The sequence below is a fragment of the Salminus brasiliensis genome, chromosome 11 (assembly GCF_030463535.1).
Source record: "Salminus brasiliensis chromosome 11, fSalBra1.hap2, whole genome shotgun sequence".
Lineage (NCBI taxonomy): Eukaryota > Metazoa > Chordata > Actinopteri > Characiformes > Bryconidae > Salminus > Salminus brasiliensis.
The window spans coordinates 9887036-9910014 of record NC_132888.1 but is presented as its reverse complement, the minus strand read 5'-3'; the positions used below and the strand labels follow the sequence as shown (position 1 = coordinate 9910014).

The following is a 22979-nucleotide window of genomic DNA, read 5'->3' as shown; positions in this document are numbered from 1 at the left end:
TAATGAATGGGTTGACCTGTTGATGTAATTTTACTCTGTTGTTTTTACTTTTACTTTTCTCTTTTTTACATATGTTCCTTTTTAAATCTCTATAATGCTGAAACAATTTATATACACTTTAATATCTTTTATGTAGGCATGATTTTCACATGTTGAGCTTTTAATTGTCATCTGTTAGGACTGGGAGTTTTCACATAGTTTTAAGCTTTATTTTAGTCATACTATGAAAAATTTCCCAAAGAAAACAAAGGATTCTTTAAACAATGCCATCAAAGAACTGTTTTTGTAAAGAAACTGTGAGTGTGAAGAACTTAATTGGTTAAAGAACCTTTATATTTATATATATAAACCTTAAAACGGTTCTTCATGGGCTCAGTGGTCTAATGCGCTTCAACTATAGCCTGGTGAGGGGGACACGACCATGCCACTTTGCCATCAGTGGCTCGGAGTCTGAGAGGGCACAATTGGCCAAGCTCTCTCCATTTGAGTAGATTTCTTTCTCTCCCCTCAACACTCTTAACACGATGTTGGCCAGCACAGGACTATTAGCTGTTGTGGCAGAGCTGGGGACCAGAGCTTCCTCCGAGAGTCTTAGTGTGTCAACTGCTTGGCAATGCCAGGGAGATGTGATCTCAAAAGAGATGTGTTATGTCCTTACAGTCCTAGTGTCTAGATCATAGCTAATGTAACGATAGGGTAGGTTTAATAGGCAGAGCCAAACTGGGAGAAAAAGGGATTTGACCAACAAATTTTTTAAAAGAACAAAAAGGTTCTTCACACATACATCCCTTTACAAAAAAAATGGAGCAATGGGTCTTTTATGGCATCGCTTAAAGACCTAGAGCAGGGAGGAATTTTGGAACTCTGTTCAACCGATAAATAAACTCTTCATGAAACATTAACCTTATTAAGTTCTACTCTATGGGCCGATTTCCCAGACAGTTATTAGGCCTAGTCTTGGACCAGTCTTGGAGCATTATGAATAGTGATAGGACTAGGCTTAATTCCTGTTTGGGAAAGCAGCCCTAATTGTATTCTAAACAAGAGCGAGGAACTGAAGCATGGCCCACATGCAGGCGTCTAGGGTTGAAAAAGTTAAACCTCTGAACACATTGAATTGTGTTAATTTGCGTTTAACACACACACAACGGGGAAATTCTGAGAGCTGTGCATCACCATGCAGTTAACCGCAAGAGTAAGGTCACCTTACCTGCTTGATCAATTGCGATGGAATAGCAGTACAGTTTTCACATATCAGCACATCTCTCTGTGGTGCTCCCTTTCCTCCCTTTTCTTTCCCCCTCCCATACAAATGAAAACAGAAAGACTATTGCCTGTGCTCAGAGGCCTACATCAGAGCCCTGCAGAAGAATTTCCCACACAAACACTTTCTTCCCACGCACCCAAACCTGTAATCCTCCTTCTTGATAACTGGTTGATCTTTTTGATGCTACACTGATCCTTATCATATTATTGTTATCATATTATATTATTGCTTTAATAAATGCAAGTAAATATTAAATAATATTATTATTAGTGAATATTTTGTAAATAATGTAAGCATCCAGATTATATGAAACCTGTACATTTAACCACTTTAAACCAGTGCAATATTGCAAATAGAGAGTATGTATAATGTGTGTATATAATGTGTGTGTATATAATGTGTCTATATGTATAGTATAATTTAATGTGTAAATATTCAATATTTCCATTTTGTCGATAGGTGTGCTTGTTTGTACTACTGTGAGGAACGATGCATTTGATTTTCAGTGATTTGTGAGTCAGCACTCCTTTTTGTGTCCCTTAATCTAAGACAACCTCATATAATCAGCACATATCAGTCTCACTCTTACCTTAGCTTAAAATTTTATTCCTGTTACATTACTTTCACAAGCGTTGGTCACATTGCTTCTAAATAATCAGCAAAACTAAATAAATAAGCAAATCCCATGGTGTAGATTGTGTTGCATGTTTACTGAAAGTTATGACGATACAACAAATGCCACTGAAAAGACCCTTTTTATATAGTGGTGAGATTGAGAGGGCAAGTGATATAAATGATATCTTAGCCAGATTAGTTGGCCATGAAGTCTATCTGATCTAAATCTTTCTGATCTGAATCGCCCGTCGTTGTTTATGGCTATCATTATGAGCCTTATAAAGAGCTCAGCTCAGGGACAGCACCACTGTGTATGTACTTGTGTAGGAGAGGTTTGTTGGTGTGTGGGTGCCTGTGTGTCTTTGCAGGAAAGTACAAGTGGGTTTGCTGGGGATGTCCCATATAACTGGTTACAAGCTGTATAACATTCCACACAGGACTGACAAATATGGGCACTGTGTCTCTTTTGGAATGTGGCAGAATTCCACCCCTGTTTTACTTCATGTAAATGTTGAATTTATCGCAAATCTCTTCTCTACTTTCTCAGATCAGGGCCCAGCAAACAAAGTACTGAGTCACTGACCTTGATTTGTATGCCTATGGGAAAGCTGGGTCATTTGACAGCCTTGTCTAGATAAGACAGTATGAAGATTGTCACGCTCTCATACACAGGAGCGCTTAAGTCTGAGGAAGAACTGATATTCAGTTGCATTACTTGAAAATATTTAGACTGCAGCACTGTGTGTTGATTTTCAGCATTATTAAACTGGATATAGCTAAGAGGCTTTGCTCTCACTGTTTTGGAGCAATGGGTCTTATTCACCATCTATTCTTAAGAAGAAATTTCTTTTTAAAATCCACTTATGCAGCTTTTAAGATTCTGACATTCACTAATGTTCACTTCTTTGGGGTTTGTCCAATTTCAGCATGGGCTCAAGAGGAATTTGTACATATGTGACTAAATGACCATTTCAGGATTTGTACTAAATGTAGTTCGGCCATCACACATATGCATGTTGTACTGAGGCACCCCAGAACCACAGAAATCAGTCAAATCAATCAAAGCAACCAGTGAAATGTTATTACCTGAACCTACACCTTAGCCTAAACCTAAACTTAACCTACTACACCTTAACCTAAACTGAACATAAAACTTACCCTAACCTTAACCATAACCATAACTTAACCGAACCCTTCCCCAATCCTAACTCTAAATGTAACTGTAGAAATCATTAAATTCTTTTACTTTCTGCAGGAGCGGCCCTCATTAATCCAGCAGCATTCTTTGGTGCCACTGATTTCTCACATCTTCTTCGAGCACACGACAGGCTGGGTTGTGTGTATTTGGCAAAACAGATGTCACATTTTCGCATGAAAAGCCAGGTGTAAACACCTCCAGGATGCACTGTGAACAGATTGTGATCGAATCACACAAACCACATTCGAAGGTGGTCAGAAATGGATCTCGTCCACATTTAATACAAGTGTAAATGGAATGTGTTTTCTGTGTTGAGCTGCTTTGATATGTGAAAGCAGGGGAGATGGAGGTTGCTCTAGATTTGATGTGGTCATCATCTGTCCTGTTGCGAGTGACGCAAAAGAAACTTGGAAATCTGATTTGTGCACCAGAGTGTCCAGACTGAGTTGCATCTGTACAAATTCGACCGTATTCGCATTTCAAATCCTTCACAGAATTGTGGCTTTTGGCTGTCCGGACTACCCATGATCAATCTGGATATAATCTAGATACACCAAAAATCTGATTTGGGCTGGCATTCTGAACATGCAGATACCGTCTAGAAGCACAACACATGTTAATGTGTTTTAAAGCAAAATATAAATGTAAAATATGTATAACATTTTTGGATGGGAACTCCTTATGAATTGTGAATGAAAATATGTACAAATGTGTAATTTTTACAATTTAGGAGGACAATGGGATTCATCTTCACATGAGCAGAGCTATTAACAACTCATTAACACCTCATGAATCTAATGTAGACCTTAGACCCGTAGGTTTTTCTCAAGACCACTTTAAGAACATTTTTAGGAAGATGTTGGTGAACAAGGTCTAGTTCTCTAGTTCTCATCGTAGTACTGTTCTAGAAACCCAGCACAGGCAGTCAGAGTAACCTAGCAATTAAAAAGAAAGCACGTGGAAAGAGTGAATGGCCACAAACTTGAGAAGGGTATGTCCAGAGGAAAATTGGTTTTGTACTGCAAGACCAAACATCTTTCTATGAGATTGACAGAAGCAGATTCATTTGTGGACAACAATGCTTTACTCCCCAGACAGACTCTGAGAAATGATGAGTTGTGAAATTTCTCTCTTTTCTCTAACTTTTGATTTAAAGATACCCATGCTACTTAACCTTGTTTCCAACCACACCAACAACGTGTGTGAGTGAGTGAGTGTGTGTGCGTATGTGTGTGTGTGTGTGTGTGTGTGAGAGAGAGAGAGAGAGAGAGAGAGAGAGACCATTAGAGAGAGAGAGATCATCTATATAAAGACAGAATGAAGAAGGGGAAATCCTGAGGACAGAACTGATGTGTGGTACTGGGGACAAACACACATTAGTCCTTTGGTCCTTACACTACAGTGAGGTAAGTGCAGTCTCTCTACCATCTGATTTTAATATTGATTGTAATGCCAAATTAACCATATTTCTGAGATTACAGACACATTGGCTGGATCCCATTCTGATACTAGAGTTATGCTTACTAATGAGTGGATTTGAGTGGCTTAGAGAAGTGCTTGGGGTTTGATTGTACACCTGAATATGAAGACAGACTTTGGGGATTATTGGTATACTGTAATATAGTATGCAGTGGCTCACTTAAGACTGTCTAATCAAGCAGGTTGAAAAAATAACTAGATTAGGATTAAAAGAAACAGGCTGTATATTGAAGTAATATGACTCCGCTCTGCAGTTCAATTCCAGTGTCTGACTTGGTGACTGACATTTATTGGGAAAATCACAGAAAGATTTGATGATCAAAGCAAACTTTCAAAGTGTTCGTCTGGGTGAACACTTGGCCACATAAGTGGGTTTTACACAAAAAAGAAGAAGATCAAATTCTTGAAAAGCTGTGTCTGCTATTTGGCACTTCAGAAGGGAACTCATCCGAGCATTCTTGGAAATACAGTCTTTCCTGCAAAACATCTTGCCACTGACTATGTGATGTGATGCAATGTTATGCCTATGTTAAGCAGGGCTAGCCTGCACACTTTCTGCACAAGCGCCATGCAAAGCCATGCAGCTTTTGGTGTTTAGAAGATCACATGCAAAAGTTGTGTACTTTGAAACTGGATATGACTCCCACACTGGAGAGAAATCAAGAACTCTGAGAAGAATTCCCTAAGACCTAGAAACCCATGGCAGGTGCTTGTGCTGTGTAATCAACTGTAGGTTGTTTCAGTCACCTGTGGGTGAATTTTGTGTGGCTCAAAAGGGAAATCACCCATAAAAGGTGAATACCAGATACAGCGAGTCCCCTGCTTTTTGTGTCATGCCACATTAAAGCCCTGATTCAGCTCTACCTGAAACGGCACCTTTTTATTCCGTTGTCCACCTGAGTTCAGAGTCAGTTTTACAGAACATAGTTGCCTCTCGCTCACCAGGACCGTGAGATCCTATTATCCTCAGCAAGGGAGAAGCTCAGAAGAACAATATGGTAGCTGCATTTCTGCACAAGCAAGACTGACTGTCCAGTACTGTGGATGGTGTCGGTCTTCTTATCTAGCCACTGTCTCTCTTTTGGATTTTAGGCAGCAATGAACAGCCAAAGCCACATCAGGTTCAACATCATGCTGGGTTGGTGTTGCCTGCTGTCAATCGCCGTTGTGATCATGGCTATAGTGCTCTCTACAACAATCAGCCATTGCCCAGATAGAGAAAAGAACAACAGGTCAACAGGTATGCCTTAATTTTGGTTTGATAAAATTGTGCCAGTTTGGTTTGGGACTTTGCTGATACCCTCATTTGGCCTTAATGATAAGATTGAAAGTACTAGTGATGTTGATTCATCTCAGTACAGTTTAATGTAGGATTTAACTGTGACCTGTCTTTCTTTTAGAACCTTTTTCCCCTACCTTTGAACGGATTCAAGGTGAGAGATATGTCCTTTTATTCATGAGTAGGCGTGCACTCACAATTTTCATTCATAAAATAGGCCACTGGAAACACTGCACCACACATTACCATCAGTAGGCTAACACTGCCAGAAGAGGCAGATTTGAACCTGATAAACCAATGAATTTGCATGTGAGATGAACAGGGATGTTTCCGGACAATATTCAATATATAATACAACTAAAATCACAATGTTGCCACTTCATGGACTTTAAGTCACACTTAAAACCCCTTAAAACAGCTTAAAAGCTTATAGACTGCTGGTGGGCTGAAAGTGTTATTACAAACTTCTGTTACCCAAGAATAGCCCCACCAGTTTGAACAGAAGCCTTTCTGCAGTAAGGGGTTATGGGGTTAAAACAGAGTGTACAAGAGGTACAGTACTATGGTTCATACTTATTCTTATAAGTATACTATAGTGGCTACATCAGAGCCAGAACAAAAGTTGAGAAGGAAGAAAAACTATTGATTTGAATTATTTCATATTTCATATATCTATTCCATTAATAATGATGTCATAAAACTATGTAAAATGTTGTGTACACCAGATGGTGTGAAACCATATGAAAAGGACACATTTATGTACCAACAGTCTCAACACGATAGCTTATCAAATCAGTTAAAGAGTGAAATTAATGTTTTGTTTTCATTTTCAGGATCCTCTTTTGGTCAGGCCTCTACAAATCATATCCACCTTGTTAGTGGTAAGCAATCTCTAAGCCATCTCTTTTTCTCTTTCCCTTTTTTTCTTTCCCTCACTCTCAACGAAACAAAACTCCGGCAGGGACTTTCGGTTGCCAGATGATCTTGTTATTTTGTTCCTTCTCTTTACTTAGTTGAGGAAGTGTCACTTAGCTACACATCCACTGCGGATGAACTCAAAAGGCAAGCAAACATAACTGGATGCAGAGAGCAGACTAATTCCTAATTCCCCGTACTGTAGAAATTAATCATCAGAAAAAAAAAGTGGTGCGAAACAAGTCAGCCATGTTTAAAAATGTGCAGCGTACAGTACATGAGGTCTAAAACTGAAACCACTTACTATGGTACCTCCCACTCCTCACCACAAATGTCCAAGGCCAAAGCACTGCAGCTTTCATCACTGTGTTAGCTTGTAATCAGAGGAACACATCCTTGTTGGATGTCTCCTTTAAACATCAATTTGCAGAGCATAACTCTCTTGTGGCCACCAGCAATCGTTTGCAAGTGACCACAAAAAAATGATGCATCAAATTCGTAGAGGCGTAATGAATCAGTGTGGAAAAAACACAGCTTTATGTTTGTTGTATGTGTGGATGGGGGGCTGTTCCTTTAAAGGTCTTTCCTCCCATAATATCTTCTCCGCTGCCTCTTGGTGGTGGGTGTTCGCACAGTATAAGTGCGGTAAGATTGTCTGCTGAGGCCTACACAAATGGAACAAAATCATCCAACTGAGGCATAACGTTACTCTCTAAATTCGTTTCCAGCTTGGTTTACATAGCAGATGCATCCAACGACCACTTTCTCAGATGTAGGTTAACAGGGAGGGTTTTTTCACAGAGTAACTGTTGCTTTCACTAGCAAGATTCCCATCAGCTGCTTTTCATGTGTATTTTGGCATATCAAATGAAATAGTCTTGATGGAAACAGCAAATATCCGCATGACTAGAGTTGCCAAACTTTGCATGAAAGTTTGTACACTTGCTTGAGGTGGATGATCTTTTTTGCTGATAAAAAAGAAATGCAATAGGAAATGCAAGAGGAAATAAACAACGATATGCATCTTGGGTATGATTTCTGATGTACAAACAGCTCCCTCCATTCTGGTCACATTGGGTCGCATTCACCAACCATTGTCAAGAAGACATTTCAACAGGGTTTTCTTATTGGGAATTATTAAAAAACACATCATGAATCTGACGCAGACCTTTTTGTTAGGGCATTTCTCAAGAACAAATTTCATGAAGTTCTTAGGGAGATATTGCTAAATGAGGCCCAGTAACTCCCATTACATACTTATCTTGTCATTTCTTATGACCTATCATAATAAGGATCTGAAAAATGAGAAACAATACAACATTAGAGAAGCTTTTTTGCTGTAAACTGGGAATTTCCTAGCTACCCCTACCTGCCTACCAAAATGTATTGGCCATTTTATCAGAAACACTTACCATGCTGTTGTGATACCGCACGTATCAGTGGAAAGACACCACCACAGCTCAGCACAGATATTTTTTCAGTGGTGGAACATTCTCAGCAGAGCAGTGATATCAACATAGTAGTGTTTTTCACTGGTAGGAGTTTATCACACAGAGCAGTGTTACTGTCCACTTTATAAGAGACCCTTTAGTTAAAGACTAATTATCAGTAATCCTCTCTTTCTGACCACAAGAGCATTGTAGGTGGGATATTTTTGGTTCTCAACCCAGCAGTGACACTTAGGTGTTTAAAAACTCCAGAAACATATCTGAGTCAGATACACTCATACCAGTACTGCACAAATGACCATATTTACCACAACCTTAAATGTTGTCATCACTGCTGTGCTGAGAGTGATCCAGCACTCACATAACGGATGATCAATGGTGGTGCAACAGTGGTCACTTTTTCTCTGATGCATGTAAAAGAGGGGTGAAGATTCATAATACAGCAACAGTGGTGTGCAGTCAGTAATTGCCTAGCCAGACATACTCATGCGGGGCTTACATGGGTGGAACGAGGGTTAGGTGAGTTCCATGTGGGTTCCAGGTGGATTCCAGGTGAGCATGGGCTCTAAGTGCATTTGTACATACTTTGTTACTGGGACCTAGTTGGGCTTCCCAAATATACAGCCCACCATGTGCAGTGTGCAACCCAGATGGAGCCCATGTCTCATGGGGAGGGGGGGGGCAGATGACATTTGTTGGTCATTCCATTGTGTGTGTTTTTTAGGAAGTGATGCACACATCACCTGGGTAAAAAGCCAAAGTTGCTCCTGCCAAGAAACGTCCCTCCTCCTACAGAACAGCACGGTCACAATCCAAGTGGGAGGATTCTACCACATCTATGCCCAGGTCACCTTCCTCAAAAAAGAAGTAACTGATGAAACTGTTACTTTGGTCGCAAACAAGAACGTGAAGGGTAGAATGGTCCGCAAGCTCAGTGAAGCACATCACCATGGTTCAGGTACTGTGTCCATGTCTGGGGTGATCCATTTGAGAAGGGATGAGAGTGTGACACTGGAATTCGAGTCAAAGTTCTTCTCAAAGCAGGGGACAGACACATACTGGGGTCTCTTTCTGTTGGCTAGGCAGGAGGACAATATAATGTAACATCTGCAGAATATAGCGCAATGTCTTCTCAATATAGTCCAAAGAAAGTAATATATTATTAATGTATTACGTTACTTTTGTTATGTGTCAGTTTGGATAATACTGAAATAGACATGACTACATTGTCAGTGCTCTAGTAGTGCTCAAGTAGTCTTTGGAGTCTCAAGGCTGTGCCTTCTGTATTTGCGGTCTGTCATTTTTGGCACTGAAAGAGCCAAGAATCAACAAAGCCAACAGAAGAAAAATATTCCAAACTTGACCTCTAAAAAACCCAACAGGCTCACTGACACGTCTATGAGCACCTGGAAATTAAGGAAGCAAGAGGTTTTATTCTTCAAAGTTCTCTAGACTTTAGAATTTGATGCTGTCTTATACTATATCCATTATACACACATTTGCTATAGCTTGCTGTAGCAGATCCGGTCATGAAATCATCATCCAAGTTGCAATTTACTACAATTCAATCAAGACACTGCAGTCCAGTTACAAAATAGATAAGGGATAAACTTGCTGTATTTTTTTCTGATTTATATATATATGGTTAATTGTTCTCAGGCCCTAGTGGGGTTATATATTCTACATATAAATATTTTAAATAATCTTTTATTTTTTTAAAGAATTTTCTTTCCAAAAATGTTTTTGTTAATAGTTAAGTAGTTATTTATGCGGTTTATTTAAGTGAATTCACATTTCTTTTATTTCTTAAAACATTTTTATTTTTATTTCCCCCCAAGACTGGGATTTCTTTGTTACAAATGCGGTTCATGTCAGTTTACATGTTAATATATATGTGAATGGTTATAAATGGCAATAAAAATGATTATGACAACATCTTGTGTGAGAAATATTTATATACACATAACATTATATATACAGCACCACTGACAGATACAGTGTAAGACTTTATTTATCTTTATCTACAGTGGCTTCTGTCAAGAGGTGGATGTATTAGGCAGCAAGTGAACAGTCAGTTCTTGAAGGTGATAAATTAAAAGCAGAACAAATGGGCAAGCATAAGAATCTGAGCCAATTTGACAAGAATCAATAGCTGGATGATTTTTCTGGTATGCAGTGGTCAGTATCTGTTCAAAGAGGTCCAAGAAAGGGTTACCGGCGGGTGAACTGGCGACAGTGTCATGAGCACCTAAAGTTCACTGATGTAACCCATAGAGGCCCCACCTCACAACTTTCAGTACTTAACATTAACTTACTGCTAATGTATTGGTGCCAGATACCACAGGATGTGGTATTGAGTCCATGCCTTGAATGGTAAGATCTGTTGTGGCAGGGGGTATTAATGTTATGGCTGACTGGTGTACATATCATTTATATAAGTTGCCAATAAAATAAAACTCATCAGAGCAGATAAATGTGAACCTACTGGCATCATACCTAATGCCAGGGATGGGCTAGAGGGGTATAAAGCCCCCCAGCATTGAGCTGTGGAGCAGTAGATGAACTGTGTTCTCTGAAATGATGGCTGGTGCTCCATCCAAGGTTTTTGGGATATGCTGGGGAGTTTGAGTCAAAGTGGGGTGGTGCTCATTCAGCATCCTGACCTCACTAACGCTGTTGTCACTAATTACAATGAAATCCTTACAGCAATGCTCCAAATTCTAGTAGAAAACCTTCTCTGGACAGTAGAGACAAATAATGGTACACTCAGCGAATGATACAGGTCTCAAAATTCAAAGAACATGTGGAGTGTGACACAAACATGTCACACTGGGCTCCAAATACATTAAATATCATAATAAATAGAATTTCTATTCTCTACAAGGAGCACTGTTGTATGTTTCTGAACTGAATGTGTGAGGTTTTAATCCACTTCTACCCCTTACCTCTAAAAGAACAGTGTAATACACCTGTATAGTGAATGGTCCTGCGTCTGAATCATTTCTACTGATGTGGTCCATCCTTGTTCACTTACTAATAAAGACCACATGATGGTGCTACAAGATTGTGATTGTGATTACACAGAAAGCTGCTCTATAACAGACATCTGAAGAACCATTAATGTGAAAAAGCTGATGTTGGCTATAAACACTAAACTTCTTCAGTTTCAGGGTATGGCACATGACAGAGGTTTTTAAAAGATAGTCACTAACAGATTTCAGATCATATGAGTCATATGAGTGCAGTGGAGTGGGTTTCATTTCAACTTTGGAGGGGTGGCGCATGACCATCACCTGACCAATCACATGGTGTGTTTGTTTTGCTAATAATATTTTAAACACATTTTCTCTGTTCACGGTATCGCTAAGCACTAAGAACACACAAACACACACCAAAACGATGTTTTAATTGTTTTTTATTATTATCATTCAAGAAATATATCGTCCTAAACCCATTTGCTGTGATGGTGTGAACGCTGCTTACACTATATGTCCAAATATTTGTGGACACTCCTTCTAATGAATACTTCTGGGATGAGTTGGGGAGTTGGGGATGACAAATGACAGAGGTTTTTAAAAGATAGTCACTAACAGATTTCAGGTGGTGATCCTTCAACATCCTGACCTTGGTAATGCAGTGAGGTTGCTGAATGCAATCAAATCCTTATAGCAATGCTCCAAAATCTAGTGAAAAGTCCTTCCCTGGACAGTAGAGACTGTTACTCCAACAAAAGCAGGATCATCTCTATTTTAATGCCCTTGATTTCAGAAGAAACAATGAATAAACAGGTGTCCCAATACTTTTGTCCATACAGTGTAAGACACATTTAGATGCATTTAGATGGTTTAACAATCAAGTAAATAAATCTACACATACTAAACTGGCTAGCTAGGCATGGACTGCATCTCCCATGAGGCTGAACATGGGTTTTTAATCACATTCTCTGATGAAAAATGAAGCCTTAGGATTCTTGCCCAACGACTCTTATTGGTGTTGGTGTACTGTACCGTGGTTGCCCAGCTAGGAAATCAAACCCTAGTCTGCCATAGAGAAGGCAGTGTTGTTAACTGCTAGGCTAATTAACCCAATTTAACAATTAAAAGTAACAAAATGAATCCCAACACACCCTGCATGTATTGTGAGCAAACTATTGGGGGACCCAATCCGCCCATCCGCTCCCTCCGCCCACTTAGACCTACACCTATGTATTAGGGTGATGAAATTTGCATGATTTTTGAGGGTTCAATAAATAATAAGCAATAAAAAATAAGCTATAATAAGCAATGATAAGCATAACAATAAACAAGCAAAAATGATATTGACTATATAAGCACTCCAGAGACAATCAGAGTTGAAGTGATGAATGTCAGTCTCATGTAATAATTCTTAGCAGACAGAGTCACTAATGATTTCAAGCATACACATCCTACCACACCGTGAAACCACAGCAAACAGTGATGGTTGCTTTGTAGGTGGATGATTCATGATTTTGAATTTCCCTCATCAGTCAAAAAGAGCACTAGACCAAAAAAAAAAATCTACCACAGATTCTAGTGATCTACAAGCCTGCAGAGTCTAGCTCCAACCCAAATTCAACCCTAAACACACCTGATCCAGGTAATGAAGGCCTCCCAGAATATTAGAGCCAGTCTTCAGTTCAAAGTTAGTGAACTGTCTACAGCATTAGACCAGGAAGCATTTGTTTATGTGTTATCAGTTCTGCTCCTGGGTGCCTTTAGGCCCGGGCAGATGGGTGGCCGTAATAGGCATGAGATCTGTTTAAGGTGTTTAAACATAGCCCAGCATATCACATGGTTTTCCTCCAGCCTTTCATGACTGATGTTTAAAGAACGAAAACACTTCAACTTCCCCAGTTTTTAGCTCATGGGAGACATTATTATTCTATTTTTGGACATGACTTCCCCTTTGAGCGAGTACATTCCTAATGTGGGGACCGGCTGTAAGAGGAAGTTACACTTTTCGAGCGATGTTTCGTGTGTCTAATTGCCTTGAGCAATTCAATATAGACAAGACAAGGGAGCGTCTTAACAACACTGAATTGAACTGACGGTGACTTGACCCATATTTAAGGAAACAGAAACAGAAACAGTTCAAAGTAACAAAACGCAGACTTTGCCTACCTCAGCGAGTGAGTGTGTGGGACCCAATTCTTTCATAATGTCTCATCATGGAGCCCAATTAAGGTGCCTGAACCTGACCTTTAGCTCGTGAAATTATCATGTTGGCTTGTTTGTGCTCCCCTTGTTATTTCCTGTGAGCAAGTGGTTTCTATGTGCATGTACACAGGAAACTCAACCCCCATGACTAAGGCTACACACTACCACCAGACTATATGTTAGCTGTTTCATTTGACTGATTCATGTCCCTTCAGCGGGGCAGCATCTTTTGGACTGAAGCTGTAAAACAGTACTAAATCACACAGCTGGGTAATATGCATTTATTTTTCTTAGTTTTCTTTCCCCACAGTTCTCTCCCATGGTCCACTGCAGATTCCCACCAACTACCTAGAACTCCCCCTATTACCTGATGCCACCGGCGCTGGAAGGTGAGGGCTAGTACATGCTTCCTCAGAGGCATGTGAAGCCAGACAATTGTATCTATTCAAACTGTCACTACCACAACCACACTTGGAGGTGAACACCAACTGCCAATTCTGTTACGTCAGCTAACAGAAACCCAGGCTGGCCAGCATCATGCTCAGTGATGGAGGGAGAAGGGGGGCCAATCCTACCACTCCAACACCTCCCAACCCCCCCCCCCCCCCACCCCCCCAAAAGAACAGAGTGACACCAATTATGCTCTCTTGGACTCCAACCCAAAGATTGCTGCACCATCATTAGGGACAAACTTGTGATCTCCTGAGGATAGAGACCATTTTGCACAGAATATGTGAACATTGTTTATCATAAAACATTTAGAGTTCAAGTTAAATCTTTGTCTAAAGTAGCTGTAAGAAGGTTAAATCCAAAGTCTGCAGGACGGTCGCTCTCCAGGAGCAGGGTTGAAGACCACTGCCATTAAACCATTTATTTTATGTGGAGTGGAAACTTTTAAAAGGTTCTTTGGTATATCCCATTTACAAAAGTGGTAAAAGCACTATCCACTGAAAGATCACTGAGAGCATCAGTGTGGTTCTTCCATGGCACTTTAAACCCTTTATATTTATGTGTGTAGAAGACTTGTAAAATGTTGCATACTGCTTAATGCCATCACCCATTATTTTTAATAATGATAAGACTATATCATCATTAAGTTAAGATGTATAAAATATTGTTGCTATCCAAAAACAATATTGGTGACATGAGAAAATGAAATGTTCACGTCTGAAGAACATTTGTAATGTGTAAAGAACCTGCACATGATGTAAAGGTTTCACATCTCTCAGCTTCTTCAGCTCTTTGTTACCTTTAGTACTTTTTACCTTTTTAATTTATCCCCTATCCTATTTATTGTTTAGTGTAATTTTCCTTTAGTTTAATACTGTAAATAATCTGTGTTCTGTGTTTTTTTTACTTGTCATACGTGTTGGTCTCACCAAGACAAATTCCTTGTATGTGTAACATACTTGGTGAAATAAAGAGATTCTGATTCGGATTCTGATTCTGATTCTATGCCAATTGGATCTTTTTCCTAAAACTGGATGTCCAAATCAAGAACCATTTAGAATATTGTATTTTTAAGAGTGTACCAGACATGGTAATGCCTGTGTCATTGACTGGTGTAATAAATATAATGGAAGCAAATGGGACAGGGAAAATGGCAACCTTGTAACAATCGAGCAGCATGTAGGCCTTTCAGAGATAGAAAGAAGACTGTCTGCAGCCTTCATTTGAGGTTTCAGAAATGCAGAGCTTTCAAGCATCCGCAAACTAATCCAGAGAGACACACTCATGCTTATTGACTAAAGATTAGCCTACACATATGTGTTGAGAACCATTTGCCAGCATTTACAGATGTTTGAGGGGGAGGAAACACTATGTTGTAAGCCATGCAGCTAAAATCCCCCATGAAAGAGGTAATGGAGGACTAGCTCAGAAAGGAAGGAAGCTGGGATGGCTTTACACCCCTAGGTGTCATTAGTACTGGAACGGAAAGCCACTGCGAAAGTGTTACGTGTAGGCTTATGTACGCTCCTCTGTGGAGAGTCATACCACAGACGAAGAGAACCTAGACGGAGAGGAGGCGATGAGGGTGGCGAGAAGGAGGAATCCTAACATTTACCAGGTTGTAATGCTAGCTAACCACATTAGTATAACCTCAAATCCTCCCCATCTGTTATCTTTTAAAGGTTAACCTCTGAACTTCCCTCACATCGACTTTCAGGGTACTTTGTGTCGGCAGGCGGCACATGTCAACATTACTTGACCTATTCTGGATATGACCAGGCAACTGTAAGATTATAAGCAACCATGTAGGTGTGTTCGATACTAGAAAAGGCCTACTCAACCACCACGATGTAAAAACATGTAAATGCCTGCCTGACAAACTCACCACAATTATCATTATCAATAAAGCTGTTCTCAGTTCACTGGATAACTGACATTTGCTTTTGAAAGAAATCTCGTCTCATGAATCTCGGCTAGTGTATTAATTAAGGAAAAGCCCCCAATAATCTCATGTGCCACATATACTCAAATTAGTGGTGTCAATCTATTAAAAAGCTTAATCATGTTAATCACAACAATACTTTGATTAATTATAACTAGCATGACCTTGAATGTTTGGGCTGGAGAACAAATAAATGTATGTAAATGTAAATATGCCAACAAACTAGAGGAATCCATTTCTTATATTTCACATATCTCAGTGATACTTTAAGGGAGAATATGCTTCAACCACTTTTTGAGCGGTAAATGGATGGATTACGCACGGTAGGGTGGTAAGAGGTAGGGTGAGAGAATGAGAGTTAGTTATGAGATTCAATCCATATTTCAGCATAAATAAAGTATAATCTACCCTCTGAGCTCAACAGTAGCAACGCTATGTTTACATCGCTAAATAAAACCTCTAATACATCACTAGGCTCTGTAAAGAGAGTGAGCTACGAGAGGAAGTTGATACTTGGTAAAATTATTAATTTGCCTTAAATAAAAACATGTTAAAGATTGCAGATGAACTCCACGATTTAAGACATTGACCCTGATAGCACTAACTTTTAGAATACTATTACTATTAGAATGATAATATGAGAACATTGCTTTAAAATCTGGTAATTTAAAGAAGAATTTAAAGTAAACTGTGAAGAAAGAAAACTTAAAAATAAAGAGATTAATGAGATTAAAGGTTTACATTTTCATCCTGTCAGAAGAAAACCTTATATCTCCATTTTTTATTATATGCTACTGTGCTATTTGCTACATGCTATATGCTATTTCTATGCATTTGCAGTTACATTTACATCTAAATTTCATGATGAATAGACCAAATGAAAATGCTCCAAAAATCTCAACACATAACTAAGAATTGAAGAATGTCTTTTTCTTGTCATTGCGTTGTTATTTGTCATTTGATGAAATGTAAATTGCTTTTCAAAAGATAGTTTCTTTAAGATAGTGGCTGTTTGACATTACAATCATATCAGTATTTTAATATAATAACTTTTCCTTATTGCTGTCGCTCTTGGCTTGCTCAAAGGAGGCTTAAACCCAAAGCTCTGTAAAACTGGTTTGTGACAACATTCGTTGCAAAAAACACCATAGAAATTCATTTGAATTGAACTGAAGTAAATTCATAATTGTAAAACAATCAACCCCAAGAACACTGTACTGCTCCTGAGCTGTTTTGCTGCCAGTATAAAGAAGGGGGACTACCCCAGAATTTGTCAGCAAATCCTCAAACCACCAGCAAGACAACTAGAATTTTTTGTTTCAACATGGTTGTGAAATGGAAAAAAACATGCAAACATTAGGCTTTTGAAATGGCCTTCCCTGGAACCCTGACCTCAACCCTATTGAAATGACATGAACTGTGCAAGGAAACCAACTAATTTAACTGAACTCTGCCAGTCAAATATTCAACCCGAATTCTGACAGAAACTTGCTGATTGCTACCAAATTACAAATGATCCTCTAAAAACCTCTGCACCTATTTTTGAGGTTATGCTAACTAATTCTGAGGCAGTTCTTCTTCTTCATTATTCCATCCACTCTGTATCTTTCTATATGTTGATCTTTTAACTGGCTTCTTATCAAAGATTACAAAACCTAATCAGTGTCTGTCACATTCAGTACACACAGAATTAGCAGCATGTCACAAAGGCAGACATGTGCCTGATGCAATTTCAGTGTGTCAGACTTTTCAAGCATTGAGCAATGTGGAGGCACATCATGGAACCAAATAACGAAATGCTTGTAGTGATATCAGTATAAAATAGTGGTAGAAGCAAAATGAGTTGTTGATGGAGGAAATGCATGATGAAATGAGGAAATGAGTAAGTGACAAGTATTTTAGGCCATTTTAGAAGTTAACAGGACATTTGGACAGGAAATGGGATTATTATGGGCACTAGTACAGCATCTTCCATCACTTCCTCTCTTAGTAATTAAACTGTAATTATCTCAGAAATTGGCAGAAGGGTGAGCAAAGTTTCACAAATTACCTCCACAGTAAATAAACCATTAGCTAACCTTAATCCAATCAGCCAAAACAGGGAAGCTATAAACAGTGCATTGTCTTTGAAAATCGAGTTTGTAAAAGATATGAAAAACACTTTGGCAACTCAGTGATTTACATGTCAAAAGCTCATATTTTATAAATGCCTTTACTTTTACATTTACAGAATTCTACAGAAGTCTCTCTGTGGGGTACTTGTCCTTAAGCTAATGCTAACAGGTGTTCAGAGTTCAAAGACGCTCTTGAGATAAAACACTTTTATACCTATGGCAAAATGATTCCACAGAAACACTGTGATTACTGCATAGCTGCCACACAAACCACAACAGAAACAGTCCACTGCATTTGACCATACACTGTCTGTGCTTACACCTACCATTTCCCTCCCCTAAAGCCTATGATGATGTGGCTGGTAGCATAGTGGTGAGATGCCACCAGGGTAGTGTCCAACAGCTGGACAGTGGGTACAGTGGGTACTCCTGGTTAGGCCCTTGGATAAGATACTTAACCTCTAACTAAACATCTTGATGCCACTCTGCTGGACATAATTGGGCCGCAAAATAAATCCATACTCTAAGGTACTGGTCATATTTGAAGGATACTCTATAATGGTGTTAAGCACTTTAATTTTCCATCACTCTGAATTGAACAAATTCTAGCAGCTGCAGCTGAAATGACTCAGAGAAACTAGCAGGGACATATCTGGCAATCATTTGCTAAAGCAGAAAAGCAAAGAGACAAAACCAAAAATGAAAAAGAATCTTACAACTTAATGTTTTTTATTTAGCTGCTGTATTGCAGCTAAATAAAACAGATGCTGGATTAAACTGTATGTTTGTCTGAATAAGAAAATCAGTAAATTTAAGATGCTTGCTTTTGAGATAGACGACACTACCACATAACTGAGCTGTGATGTAGACCTAGAAGTCAAGTCAAGTCAAATTTATTTGTATAGCGCTTTTTATAACTGTTGTCATCACAAAGCAGCTTTACATAATTAGTAATTAGTAAAAGACAGAGACAAAAAAAAATAACGTAAGAAGACATGAAGGATCAAAGACTGTGTAAGCAAGTGAGCAAACCAACAGCGACAGTGGCAAGGAAAAACTCCCTCAGAGCTGGAGGAAGAAACCTTGGGAGGTTGGGAACCAAGAATCACAAGGGGGACCCGACTTACCTCCTCTGGTCAGAACTATTTAAACATTATTGATAAAAGTTACCTAACCATCTATACTGTTCAACTGCTCTGATCATGGGGTAGATAGTTGTAATAGTGGTGATATTAATAGTGGCAGATAGTTAAGAGTCCATTTAGGTTTTAACATGGTCATTAGACAAGAGTACAGAGAAGGCACTGCATGTGTTAAACCTGTGCTTTATTATGGAAATTGTAGTCAAATGAGACACAGACTAGACAGCACAGAAAGCCTCATGGAAAGCATGTAGTATTATCAAGATTGTGCTTGTTTATGTATTATATCTGCTCTGCATGATTCATAAATGGTAAAAGCCTTTTGATAAAGCCCCAAAAGCCTGGTTACTTTAATCTGGGGCAATGCAAAACATGGCAAGAGAAGGCTACTTTGTTTGGTGGCCACAAGTTTAGGGTCAGTTCCAAACAATATTTCAATTTTGCATGTCAATTTAAAGGTATTACAAACACCACTTAGTTACAGTAGTGCGCCTGTTCATTGGGATAAAAGGGATAAACTGATCAAATTAATGGACTTTCAAAGTTCTGTCAAAGTCAATACTGCTTAGTTCATTTACAGAAAAGGATGATTATCCGCTATATGTCCAAATGTTTGTTGACACTCTTTTTAATGAATGCATTCAGCTAGTTTAAGTTGCACCCATTGCTGACACATATGTGCAAATGCTTGTCTAGTTTCTGTAGAGAAGTACAGCCAATAGAATAGGACTCTCTGGAGCAGATAAACATGAACCTATTGGCACCACGTCTAATGCCAAGCAAGGACTAGAGCTATATTTGCTGTTCCATTAAACTACTTGTATTCGCCTGGCAATAAATTCAATGTTTTATCTTTGCATCCGTAACAGCTCTGAGATATTTACTTTTACAGTGGAAATCTCCACTTCCTCCTTCAGATTTCATGTCCTTTCCAAAATTTGAAACAACAAAATTCACATTAAAAGGTTCCACTTACACATTCTAAAAAGTCTGGAAAATTTTATATATATATATATATATATATATATATATATATATATAATTTTTTTTTTTTTGATCAGTTACCACTTTTGTCCATAAACAGATAATTTCTACAGAGACCTTATTTAATCAATTGACCATATTGTGTACCCACCATACTCCCATTATTACTTTCTGCTCCATCTCTCATCTCATTAAACACCTAATTATTTATTTAGTTATCTATTTATTTATTTATTTATTTATTTATTAGACCAACAGGTTTTGGGAGGGGGTTGAATATACGCAAGTTGTTTTGGTTAATATGCACAGCAAAATCTAGTAGAAAGCCTTCAGTAGAGACAGTAACTCCAATCCCCCCAATGTCCCAATACTTTTGCCCATATACTGTATTGATATAATGATTGTATATCTACATTGTATTTTCTATATTATTTTGATACTTATGAAATCAGTACAATCAGCTAATCAGGTAAATTAACACCTGTGGAGTTCATTTTAACACCCTTTGGAACTTATTCGCGTGCAAATGTTTGGGGACCCCTGGCTTGGATTTGTGATGTGAACAGACGTCAACACAACCACTGCAGTAAATGTTTGTCAATAAACAGTAACTTAATGTTTAAAAAACAAAACTCAAAATCAATTGTAAAAATTAAATAGTAATTGTGCAGTTTTTTCATATTTGGACACATTTTTATTTACAGTCTCAGAACTTAATGAACTTGTCAGGCCTGACTGACTGATTAGGACACGTCATTAGAAATGATCAGCTGCTAACAATTTCAGGGCATAACAGATTCAGTGTTTAAGCCTGCTCTGGGGAAGCCTAGAAAAAGATATCAAAGCACTTCTAGATCTTAATTCCCTCTATCTGACTTGCCGAAAAGAAACAGTAGTTCAGGGAACTGTGGATATGAAGGCAAGACCTGAAAGACCAAGAAAACTCTCAGACAAAAGCCATATACTGGCCACAAATTAAAAGCAAAACCCCAGAATGTCAGCAAACAGCCTTCAGGATTTTTTTGCTAACACAAAAATAGTGGTGCACCTAATAAATGTAGCCTATAAGTAAAAAACATTGACTTCTGGATACTCATGACAAGGTCTATCTTATGTTGGTAATGCTTTTTAGCATTCCTATTTAGTTGAACATTTTCCATCCCTTTGGCAGTTAATGGTCTCATATGCTGGCCTTTGCAGCATAGCGTAGACCATTTACTGTCATAGTGTTTGCATTGAACTACTTGTATTTACATAGTAATAAATGTAATATTTTATTGTATTATCTATTGCATCCCTAATAGCTCTGAGATGTTTACTTTTACACTGAAAAAATCTCCACTTCCTCCTTCAGAATTCATGTGATTGTTGGATTTCATGTCCTTCCTTAAAAAATAAATTATTCACATTAAGAGGTTTAACTTACAAATTGTACAAAGTCCGACAATACAATCTCCTAATTCTTATTTTCTATCTAGTTGGAAGTTTTCCAACCCTACACACTCAGGTTCGCAAGCACAAGACATGTAATGTTAATGTTCTTTTCTGTAAATATAGTTTCAGCTCTTTATTACCTTTAGTACTTTTTACTTTTTTAATTTATCCCCTACCCTATTTATTGTTTAGTGTCATTTTCCTTTAGTTTAATACTGTAAATAATCTGTGTTCTGTGTTTTTTGTTACTTGTCATACGTTGTGTTGGTCTCACCAAGACAAATTCCTTGTATGTGTAACAAACTTGGTGAAATAAAGAGATTCTGATTCTGATCTAATTCTGAATGGTCTTCGTAGCCAGATTGTTTGCTAGCATATTCATATACTAGCATTCATAGTTCTCAACTTTCAAATTGTCTCCCTCAGTGCCTTTCGAATTGCTTTCTCATCTCTTTTGTCTAGTCAAAATTGACCTCTTCGTGTGCCACTTGTCTTTACCTCTTCCTGTTTAACAACCTTATTTTAGCTGCAGCTGTTGCTCCCCTGTTTTTAGCTCTTGTGCTTCTGGTTTCTGTTCTTAATGTTTACATTCTGTCTTCAAAGTCTCATGGGCATGATTTCGTTTGTTGTGTCTACAGCTTTAGTACGTGTTCGCCATATATTCCAATTGTACTGATAAGTTTAGCTTGAACTCAGTGTAAGGTCAGTGTAAAAGGACTGTCTGCCATTAAGATTTAAAACTGAGGCAACTGAGGCTATTTCCCTTTCAGGCACATTTTCTCTAAGGGAGACAAGAAGCTGTGTTTCCATGTCATATTCACACTGTATTTACTGTGAAGAACAATCATTTAATGACTTGAACAATCTTATTTAAATGATGTTGAATCTTGACTATGGTTTAAGACATTAAAAAAACATCATGTGACATCCCCTGCTTTTGACATATTGGAGCTGCCAAGGCTATTCACAAACATGATGAAAGGACTCTCCCAAAAAAAGGGAGAAGTCATGGCAATACTTTTTTTATATTAAATTTGGACACACAAGCTTTCCAGTTTAAGTGAGCCAAGCTTCCAAGTGAGCGCAGGCCTGTCCGTAGATCATTTATGGGTATCTGCAGATCCCCAGTTGCTGTTTTTAGTTTTTGCATTCTTGATAAAACACTGAAAAAGTGACTAATTTCTTTGTAAGAATGCAATCAAAAAACACAAAGAAAGGAACTCTACCTGAAACTCATAACACACTTGTTATGTTTCTCAGTCTCATTTCATTTTTACACTGATGACAGATCGGTTCCTCTTTTGTCAAATCCTATCCTTACTCTTTCTATGAGATAAACTGGTCTTAGATCAGCCTGAAAGCACTGCTTTTACCAGCATCTAGCTACCTTTGTCACAGTACTAGGTAGATGTAGGTGGCTTTCAATTCCATAAAGACTATAAAGCTTATAACTCATAACCAACTATAGTAGACAGTTTTAGGGATCCCATAATTGTAAACGTAAATCTGTTTATCTGGGCAGTTTTGTTTTATTT

The 22979-nt window shown here is 38.4% G+C and overlaps 1 protein-coding gene across 1 annotated transcript; it reads left to right on the top strand.

Annotated features, from left to right (window-relative positions):
• The first annotated feature begins 5657 nt into the window (after positions 1-5657).
• lta (lymphotoxin alpha (TNF superfamily, member 1)) lies at positions 5658-9316 on the top strand. Its single transcript, XM_072691742.1, has 4 exons — positions 5658-5799; positions 5960-5992; positions 6672-6719; positions 8926-9316. The coding sequence occupies exons 1-4, from the start codon at positions 5658-5660 to the stop codon at positions 9303-9305; spliced, it is 603 nt and encodes a 200-aa protein (XP_072547843.1). The 3' UTR covers positions 9306-9316.
• Positions 9317-22979: the final 13663 nt, after the last annotated feature.